Raw genomic sequence first — 11444 nt, forward strand, 5'->3', positions numbered from 1 at the left:
GGGTCAAATCACCACATGCCCCATGTCTGGCCCACACAACACATGCCATAACCCATGTCAACCCAGCTCATGATATTTGGCCTACGTGTGGCCCACACAATACATGCCGTACCCTAAGCACAGCTCATGACAGTTGGTACATTTGCGAACCAACACTTGTCATTGTAGTGACTGAGCCATACGTGCTGAAAGTTACACAGGTTAAGCCCTTGACATTTTAATATAGCTTTTCAAGTGAAGAATGTATAATGTGTGACCATTATACAAAGACCTTACATCTAAGGATACATGACACAAAACAATACACTACTGACATTTTGACAACAACACTATTCACAATGAGAAATGAGGGCTAGTCTGCATACCTAATATTTTCTTTCAATACTAATACAACTCTGATGACATTACGCATTCATAACAATCACATGAAGTTGTCAACAATATTGGGTTCAGTAACCAATAGAGCTATAAATACAATCAAAATGAAGGACAACACAATCCTTTAGCATAAAGACACAGTTACCTCCCAGCAGCCAAAGAGCAACTTCCCCATAGTGCTGTTTTGATGTGAGTGTAATGATATGTAACTCTGGGTGGGATTATCTGTTAATCTCCACCCTTTAATCCCAGGGATTACAATTTACTGTCCAGTCTTCAGGGTTAGACACAGGACACTAGGAGCAACACTGGCTCTGCATCACTACAGGCCTTAGACCCACACACGGACACATTCAACAATAAATCAACAAAAAATATAATACTAAAGGAAATATTGTGACAAAAGATAATTGTCACCATCTTGTATTGAAACTCCAGCCTGCTCCACATGCATAAGGACATTAGTGAGTACTACAAATGTTGGAACATTTGCTATGAGGGATATAAGGCATTCAATAACACACAAAATGAGATCTGATTTTGATATATGACTATTAGTTTTCAATCACAAATGCCACTCCAACTCAACACTTTATAACCTTGTAGACCAAGGGTGTAGAATTAGTATAGATGGAGATGACATGTCCCCACTAATATCCAGCGATTATTGAATTGTCTGCACCAATATTCTGATCCCCTCCAAAAAGAAAATAAAAAAATAAATCCCGATCTGTCAACATCTCATTAAACTAGAGGTGCAGAAAGGGTTCAATCATGTTATCCACTCAAGTCCTACCTCCCCATAACACATATGGACAGTGTGATTGCCTGTGCCCTTCCCTGCTGTCACATGAGTCTCTGTAGTTTGGTTGTTAGCAGCGCCAAAACTGGAAGGAAACCTTACCAGTCATAAGCGAGTATTACTGTGCAAGACTCAGGTGCATCGAGGGTGACACACGGGTGTCAAAAGCAATAAAAAAAAAAGGTGGACATAGGCAGCTATTTTTCAAAGAAACGTGTAAGTCACTTAAAGTCAAGTTCGCTAAAGAAATGCGTCAACAGGCTAAAATAATCTGTAGCTATGATAGCATAGTTTGGAAATTAACTGCACAACAAACTGCTAAATGTCAGCTCCCTTACATTGTTGTTTTATCACAGAGCAAAGAAAATTAAAATAATTTTAAAAAAAACAAAAAGGGGGTCCCCACAACGTCAAGAGCAAATCTACGCCATTGCCTGTAGCCGACACCCGACTCTCCACACAATGAATGAGTGCACATCAGTGGAAAATACAGTTGCTCATGGAACTGGCAGGAGAAACAGTTTCTCATCACTACGTTTGTACAGAGATACTCTCCAGGTGCTCAACTGCTTTCCAGAAAAACTCTCACCACTCAGTGAGTTTACAGACAGAGATGAAAGCAAGAGCACTCAAATCCTTAAGAGTCCATTAGTCTGTAAAGGAATAATTGTATTTGCTTTCAGTATAACTTCCATTGAAAGGGCTGTGGAATATAATCAGCAGAGAACAGGGAAGTCTCAGGGTAACTACAGTGATATGTTTTTATTAGAATGATAAATTATGTTGTGTTTTATATATTTATATCTGAGCATATATTGTCCTTGACAGCACAAAAATGTGTTGTGATGTCCTAATGTGACAGACTTGTTCATCTCAGTGTAGTCCAAACCTGTCCTTTCATGCTAAAATTATAAGGAGTGTATCAGCCTGCATGGCTTATAGAATGTAATAAAAGACAGCCAGTCAAAAGAGAGATCTGAATGAAGAAAGTCTGGAAAAGAGTTATGTAAAATGATTCGTATGTCATTCATTTTCACAGTTTTGGGTATGCACAACTGTCATAAGAGGCCTTTGTGGAGAACAGGAAAGAAAAATGTAGAGTACATGCCAATGCATGACAGGTAGTGTCACTGCCACACTGCTCCAGGCTCTCTGGATCTATGCTTATAGGTCAATTGCCTATTCAATGGTATCTACAGGTGTGAGTGTGTGATGTCCTGTGAAACTGATCAGCCGTCCAGAGTGTGTCCCTGCCTGGCACCCAGTGTAGTATCTCCATGTCTACAGTTGTACTGCATCAAAAAAAAAAAAAAAGTGATATAGTTTAGAACAGAATGTTCCAACCTGTGCTAACCACATATCTTCAGTTGAATATGCCCACAAAGCTCTCTATTTACCAGCAAGGTCTTCTGATTCACTCTCCATTGAAAGCAGTGGATCCAAAGGGCTTAAAGCAGCTTAAAATGCACTCTATACGCAGCTGCAAGGCCACAAGTCTGGGTGTCTTAGGATCTATAAAGTAAAACTCAATGGGCAGGAAGTTTTTTATCACTGAAGATTTAATCAAGAAGTCCAGAACTGTGACTGATAACAAGTTCCATTCTGTGTCTTCATCTTCACCTACAGTCATCAATAAATCAATCATTTGTGTACATTAGAACTGCCCTATCAATTAGAGTAGAAATAAGCAATTTTCTGATTACAAAATGTCAGTAATATATATGTACATATAACTGTAATAAAATGTCAGTAATATAACTTTTCATATAATGTACAGAACCACTGCTGTGTTCAAATTATGTAGAAAAATAACAGATAAATAAGATACAAGATCTATTAGCAGAGAGCAGGGGGGCAAGTCCAACTTGATTAACTAAATTAAAACAAATGTCGTTTGTGCAGGCCGAATACAGGAGGTCCTCGGGTTACGTCAGTGGCGAGTTACGATGTTTCGTGGTTACGACACATCTCCCATTTACTGTATAAAGCATTGTTTTGACTTAAGTGGTTTTGCGTCGTAAACGTCGTAACGTGAACTTCGTGTTTGGTGTGCGCGGCGGAAGAATACACGGTTACGTGGCTCAGGACCGAGGAGGATAGGTGCTAGGATAAGTGCTTACAGTATGTTATTTACGTACAGTATGTACATATGTTCCGATTTACACCGAAAATCGGTTTACGACGCGACGTAGGAACGGATCAATGTCGTAAGTCGAGGACCCCCTGTATAGATAACCTATGTAAAACAAACAAAACATGAAATATGTATTACAAAATTCAACTGGAAAAAACACAGTGGAGGCAGTGTACAGTTCTACAACAATGGCCTGTTTCTTTTGGCCTTCCCTTCTTCATTTTCATACACACTTTCCATACACATATTACCCTAGTGCAACATTTCACATATTTACATAAACTTCTATAAATGCACTGTTTTATTACCACAGCTAGCAAACACATTCCAGGAGAACCTAAAACATACTAATACATATTCAAATGAAACAGGTGGGTTTAACAATGTGGTTTATCTGTGATAAAGCGCCATAAACCGAAAGAAAGGCTAATTGCATCACACTTCTCTGGTGGTGTGTTATCACTTCCTTCAGCAGAACCCATGAATGGCATTATTCTTTGGGATTGAGACAACATTCTCTGCGTTTTTCAACAAAAGAAGTGCCGAAAAACACAGTGAAACTTGGGTTAAACCTTAAAAACATCACTCGGCTAATAATAAAACACATGAGATCAGGGCTTATGGAATTAAAAAGGGAAAAGCCATTCATTTTCAAAAATGTCTGCATAATTAATTATTAAGATGTAAACAAAGTCATTCTGATTTTTGTAAGATGGAACGTGCCTCTCTAGACAAAATGTCATAACAGTGATGATAATAATCAGCCGTCTGAATTTAAGAACACCGAATATTTACAAACAACTTTTGAATATTCAGTTTTGCTTTTAGTTTTAGCATTTTAAACCATTTCATGACAAAGAGATACGTGTAGGGTTCTATAAAGCCAACGTCACCCAAATATAATGTTCTCCCTGGTCTCTTTTACCATTATTACAGTATTACAATGAAAGGCTCGCCTATATATTTGTGAATGTTAACATATAAAAAGGCATTTGAGTGTTGGTGGTTCAATAGAGAACCATCACTGTTACTTAAAGGGCTATTTTTATAGGTGTAAAAAAAACTTTGGTTCTTCTTTCACAAAAGATAAACTGAAATGTTAGTCCTTTGGAGTGAGTAGATGAAACCAAATGATAATTCAATAGCAACACTAACTAGGGTTAGTTTGGGTCTTTGAGCTGCCATTACTCTCCGCTGACTCAACTATACAGTCTTGGGATCAAAAGTTTGAGCACACCTGGTCAAACCACACATTTTGTTGATTTTCAATGTGAAAAGTAGTGCATTTAAATGTAGCAATCTTCTGCAAATGTACTGTAAGTGTAATGAGGGGTGTGTGTGTTTGTAAGGCATTGAAACTTCACACTGTTTCACAATACAAGATCCAGTAAGTAATTCGTGCAGATCATTTTAGTGCAACATGGCTGAAGGATATTCTTGCAGCTGAGCATTTCTCAACTTTTGATTTGGGTTATCAGACAAAAGGAATTTAGCTTCATCAAATATCCCCAGGAGTGCCTGAACTCATAGCACTAACAGCACTAAACCTAATTATGTCTGGATTTATACTGAGAGTAACTGAAGTCAAAGGCAAAGACTCCAATGTAAGGACAGCATGTGGTCAAAAGTATGTAGACATCTGCTTATCCATAATGTCTTTTGAGATGAAGGATCTTACCGAGCAGTTTACTGCAGTAACTGACAAACTCTTTGGAAAAGCAACAATTCTGTAAGGCTTTGAAGGCATTCAGCCACACACGAGCACTAGAGAGGTGAGGTACTGGTATTAGGAGGTATGTTCTGAATCACCAGCACCAGCCTAACTCCTCCGAAAAGCACTGGATGGATGGATAATTCACAGCCAGTGACTGCTGACACACATCTCTTGCCGACGCTTGTCTTTCAGCATCCCATTTCACTAATTATAAGTGTCTACGAACATTTGGACATACAGTGAATCATGGCGACTTGTTGACAAACTAAACCGCCTGTTGCTGCGGAGAAACCAGAGACAGCGGGAGAGGACGGGGGGGACTCACCCAGCTCGGGAATCGGAGCAAAGTTTCATTAATTTACACGGACACTGGCTCGGATGGACTCTTCTTGTGCACCTGCCGAACTGCCGATATAAAAAATAAAATATAAAAATGATGAAATATCCACAGCTCTCTCACTCCGCGGTGTGCTGACGGGGTTCCACCATCTCGGTTTAAAGCCTGGAACAGCGTTGCGGACTGGGTGGACGAAGGATGGAGGCGTGAGCGCAGTCTCGGAGCTTCACTCGTGTTTAATGTAACGCAGCGTACAAAGCCACAGCAGGAAATACCGTCAACAGCGCCGCGGCTTTCTTAAAGGCGCCGCCAATGCGTCCAGGCCGCATCCCAAACCGAGTACATGCGTCCTGCTGACCGCTACACTAGTTAGTGCGCTTTAGCGAGGATACTAGCTAACCGTCAACGCACCAACTTTCTCTTAGGGAAGGAATATCTGTCTCAAAGTGAAAATGAAATTAAAACACGTAAAAGGTCAAAATAATCCATTTTACCTCCACCAGATGTCACTATAGAGCAGTGTATGATTTCCATATTGTAAATGTATATTTTATAGATGTTTTTTTCTTCGTATCTAACAGTGTATTATGTACGTATCTAACAGAAACGTACATAAGAAACCTGTTTGAAAAACTGAGCTCCAGTTTGTTGTTTTGTTTCACCTGCTTGAAATCTGGAAATCATCTTCATTAACGCCCCTTGTCTGGATTCAGGATGTGTGACAGAAATGCGGTTACAGAAAGTGACACAGTTACACAGAGAACCATGAGGCTCCAAAACTGTTCACTAGAGTATCCAACAAGATTAAACCAAGACAATGTGTCTGTTTTCTACAAATTTTCTCTTTTAATCACCTATTGAGTGCTACAGGGTTAAGGATTAAACTGGAGCTTTTACACTTGTCTTTATTACACTGGAACATATCAATGTGAAATGAGGAGAGAGGAATACATGCCACATTTTAAGAATTCTACGTTTTATCACCATGTGTTACCTGACCTTTTGAACCCATCATTATGGGCCTTCAGTTTGGAAAGGCCACAGGAACATGGCACTGAAGCTGTGTTTACACTAAATAACATGGAAACAGAGTGACAGTTCTACTTATGATGCTCAGGAGAATGTTAAATGGATCATATCAGGTTGAGCATTGATAATAAACACAGATTGGGGCTGATAATTTAAGCACACTGGTGACAAGTTTGATTCATTTTACTGAAAACGCACAGTTGAAATGTACTGGAATGTTTCATGATAAAATACAGAGAATTCGACTCAGATAATCTGTTAATCCGGTTCCCTCAATTCACTGATAGTCAGTGTAAAAGTGGCTTGACCATGAATCGGCGATTATTAGTTCAGAGCTGTGCGTTCACTAGAGAAGAGTAACAAAGCATTAAACGCACTGGTAGTTTGCACCATGTTCATTAATGACATTTTGACTTTTTACCAGATTTAATTAAATACGTGTTTTCATACTATAGCCATATTCTTTACCCACCCGTTTTTCGCACACAACCCAATTTCTCATGCGTTTTTGCACACTGCCATTTTCATATTGCATCCATTTTGCACCAGTTTTTGTACACAATTAATTTTTTCCAAAACCCACCTTTTTTAATTTTACACCTGTTTTTATTTCCCTGCTGCCAGTTTATGATCAGCCCCCAATTTTGTAAAACAAATAAATTGTTGAATGTCACTGTCATGTATGGACACGGGCAGTGGAAATTCATTCATTGTCTGTAACCACTTATCCAGTTCAGAGTCATGGTGGGTCCGGAGCCCATCCGGAATCATTGGCTGCAAGGTGGGAACACACTCTGAAGGAGGTGCCAGTCCTTCACAGGGCGACACACACTCACACATTCACTCACACCTATGGACACTATTGAGTTGCCAATCCACCTTCCAATATGTGTTTTTGGACTATGGGAGGAAACCGGAGCACCCAGAAAGAAGTGGCAGCCAAACGTGCACCGTGTACTCTCGATCAGGAACGACCACCCACCTGGAGGACTGCATCAGGCACTAGGGTTTCACCCAGGATAGATAGGCACATACACATTCACTCATATATACATTCATTCACACACCCGGACAGTTATGAGAAAAGCCAGTTTTCCTAAGCTCCATGTTTTTGTGGGAGGAACCCGGAGTCCCCGGAGGAAACCCACGCAGACACAGGGAGAACATGGAAACTCCCTGCTGGGACTTGAACCCAAGATTTCAGCACTGAGAGGTGAATGTGCTAACCACTAAGCCACCATGTAGCCCAAAGTACTACAGGAAATGGTGTTGCTGAGCTCTTCTAACATAGAAAACAACCCATCACAGAGATGTTTACTAGGTCAAATGCTTTAGTTTCATCTGAGGTGTTCTTAAAGACTAAAACAACTGCTGAGTTTGCCATTTGTTTGATTTTGAAGGCAATCCAGGATTTTGTATCATGCATCAAACACTGAATTTAACTGGCTGCTTGATCCTGAATGTATCATTTACTAAAGGGACAAAAACAACACAGGTACAAGAACAAAGGATCATAGTCTAAAGACTGTCTTGAGTAGGTCTAGTTTGATCAAATTTAGTATTTTTGTTCATTTTATTTGATTATTCTTTTTGTTCTGTCTTGCTGGAGGGTACATTCTGATTCTAATAACAATCTTAAAAACTCCAGTTTGATAGATACTAGCAATGTAAACCCTGCTAAAAGAGCAAAACTATCATAAGTGTTGTGGTTTCAAACCCCCTCTTTGGGTCACTGTCTGTTTACACTGAAAATATAAAGGCCATATTTCAAATAAGAAATCTCTACAGGCAAAAAAAATAGGATAGGAGTTAATGTAAGGCAAAAAATGTAAAGAGGAGTTAAGACTATGCTCAAAATCTCATTACTATTTCTAGAAAACCCTAGACCCACTTGAAACTTGCACAGTACACACACACACACACACACACACACACACACACACACACACACACTCACACACACACACACACACACACACACTCATACAAACACTCCAGAGTCAATCAAAGAAAGCTTGAGGACAGGGACAGAGTGTGTATTTTATGATGTAATCACTGGTATTTAGTTGAGCTGTTTGTGGGATGTAAATCTTCTGTTTTTCCTCTTGTCAGATTGGTAAGAGTCAGACAGCCATCTGCAGTGAGCTTAGTCCTTTGGAACGAGCCTCTGGCAGATCAAGGATAAAACAAACTTGCAGAGATGACAGCAAAGCTAATATCTACTGCTAAATGCATGGGACATGTGGAGTCTACAATAGAAGAATCTGACAACATTTAAATTCATAAAGTCAAGCAACCCCAGAAAGCATATATAAAATGGCATGCTCTTTTTTCATCTTTCATTCCAGCAGTTCTGCTCAAATCTGTTTGCAGGAGCAACACTCCATATCACATTCATATTATTGTGAAGCACTGTTATCAAACCAGGATGAATTCAAACCACAATTCATTTTTGCAGCTTTGTATATCATTGCTGTCCAATGAAAAACATGAATCTGCCAAAATAATAATTTTACAAAAGGAGGAAACAAACCTTAATGTTCAGTAGAAATCAATTTAAAACATTTAATTCAAGGTAATTTAATAGGATTTCTATTGGCACATTTGTCATAAAATTTTCACAGAATGTGAAAGACAACAGCACTGTTCAAATTATGTATTAAACCAAAATCCACAAAAATGGAGATACATATTTATATTTGTGCAGTGATGATGTGGACTGCATGAATGAGGGAGCAACTAGGTTTAGATCAATATTTACATGCTACATGTGGGTTAAACCTAAGCCATGGGCCAGACAAAGAGTGATCCATAAAGACATGGATGAAAAAGATAACGTGGACACAGCCTCCCTTGCCCGGAGCAGGGTTACCGGGTCCTCACCCTGGAGCCAGGCCTGGGGGAGGGGCTCCTTGGCGAGCGCCTGGTGGCCGGACTTTCACCTATGGGGTCCGGCCGGGCTTAGCCCGAAGGAGATACATGGGTCCACTCTCCCATGGGCCCACCACCTGTGGGAGAGGTAGTAATCCGGGTCTGGTGCATTGTGGATCGGGTAGCGGTCGGGGGCCCTGGCGTTCTGATCCTCGGTTACTGAAACTGGCTTTTGGAACATGGAACGTAACCTCTCTGGTGGGAAAAGAGCCTGAGCTGGTGCGCGAGGTTGAGAGGTACGGGCTAGATATAGTTGGGCTCACCTTGACACACAGTATGGGCTCTGGAACCAATCTTCTTGAGAGTGGCTGGATGCTCTTTCACTCTGGAGTTGCCCATGGTGAGAGGCGTAAGGCAGGTGTGGGCTTAGCGCCTGTACGTTGGGGTTTACCCCAGTGGACGAGAGGGTAATTTCCCTGCGCCTTCGGGTTGGGGAAAGGGCTCTGACTGTTGTTTGTGCTTATGCACCGAACAGCAGTTCAGAGTACCATGCCTTCTTGGGGACCCTAGAGAGAGTGCTGGAGAACATTCATTCTGGGGACATTATTCTGCTGGGGGACTTCAACTCTCACGTGGGTAATGACAGTGAGACCTGGAGGGGCGTGATTGAGAGGAACGGCCCTGCTGATCTGAACCCGAGTGGTGTTCAGTTATTGGATTTCTGTGCTCGTCACAGTTTGTCCATTACGAACACCATGTTCGAACATAAGGGTGTCCACAAGTACACCTGGCATCAGGACACCTAGGCCGCATTTCGATGATCGACTTTATAATCGTATCATCTGACCTGCGGCCATATGTTCTGGACACTTGGGTGATGAGAGGCGCTGAGCTGTCAACTGATCACCACTTGTGGTGAGTTGGATCAGATGGCGGGGGTGGATGCCGGACAGAATGCCTTGATGCTATATGTCTCGACTGGCCTGAAAACGCCTCGGTATACCCCCGGAGGAGCTGGAGGCGGTGGCTGGGGAGAGGGAGGTCTGGGTTTCTTTGCTCCGACTGCGTCCCCCGCGACCCGGACCCGGATAAGCAGTGGATAATGGATGGATGGATGGATGTGGGTTAAACTCTATAATGTGATAGGAATGTTCTCTAGTGTGCTTAGCTGAAAACTTAGCTTAAAGTTTATGGTGTGTTTTTTGTTCATTTGTCATGGGCTGGATTAGTAGAGCAACATTTGAAATTGTTACTGAAAAATATTTTTAGAAATTCACAACAAGCATAAAGAACACATACATTAAACTTGCTTATTTGGCTTTTTGATGCTATCTGAGGGTTTACAATATCTAAACTATTTGAATTTGTGGATTTCTGACCAATATTGCAATTTAATCTGTCATTATTTACCAAAAATTCAGGTCCAGGACTTTTTGTTTGTTTATGTGGTTGTCATGGAGCAGTGTTTTGTGTTTTGTTGCCTCTGATTTGCCTCTGGTAATAGAAGCTAACGTTAGAAGCTAAGTTAGAAGCTAACTTCTGTGGTTTATCTGATTTATGAAAGTTATACTAGGGCCAAATTTGAAATAGAGCACAGTTTTAAATCACAGAACTGCTATTTTAATTCTAGTCTTGAATAGCATTTAGGAACACTAAAACTGTGCTCTATTTCAAATTTGGCCCTAGTCTAAATTTCATGTTCGAGCATAAGGGTGTCCACAAGTACACCTGGCATCAGGACACCCTAGGCCGCATTTCGATGATCGACTTTATAGTCGTATCATCTGACCTGTGCCATATGTTCTGGACACTTGGGTGAAGAGAGGCGCTGAGCTGTCAACTGATCACCACCTTGTGGTGAGTTGGATCAGATGGCGGGGGAGGATGCCGGACAGACCTGGCAGGCCCAAACGTGTGCTGAGGGTTTGCTGGGAACTTTTGGCAGAGGAACCCGTCAGAAAGATCTTCAACTCCCACATCCGGCAGAGCTTCGACTGCATCCCGGGGGAGGCTGGTGACATTGAGTCCGAGTGGGCCATGTTCCGGACCTCCATTATTGAGGCGGCTGAACGGGGCTGTGGCTGCAAGGTTGTCGGTGCCTGTCGGGGTGGCAATCCCCGAACTCTGTGGTGGACACCCCGGGTGAGGGGGGCTGTCAAGCTGAAGAAAGAGTCCTATC

The 11444-nt window shown here is 41.4% G+C and overlaps 1 protein-coding gene across 2 annotated transcripts in view; it reads right to left on the reverse strand.

Annotated features, from left to right (window-relative positions):
* gramd4a (GRAM domain containing 4a) overlaps nucleotides 1–5682 on the reverse strand; it is a 51709-nt gene extending 46027 nt beyond the window's left edge. For both annotated transcript variants that reach the window (XM_066668130.1, XM_066668129.1), the window contains exon 1: nucleotides 5354–5682. In XM_066668130.1, coding sequence (XP_066524227.1) covers nucleotides 5354–5382 — 29 coding nt within the window. In that variant the 5' untranslated portion in view covers nucleotides 5383–5682. The remainder of the gene's footprint in view (nucleotides 1–5353) is intronic.
* Nucleotides 5683–11444: the final 5762 nt, after the last annotated feature.

This window comes from Hoplias malabaricus, chromosome 4 (assembly GCF_029633855.1).
Source record: "Hoplias malabaricus isolate fHopMal1 chromosome 4, fHopMal1.hap1, whole genome shotgun sequence".
NCBI lineage: Eukaryota > Metazoa > Chordata > Actinopteri > Characiformes > Erythrinidae > Hoplias > Hoplias malabaricus.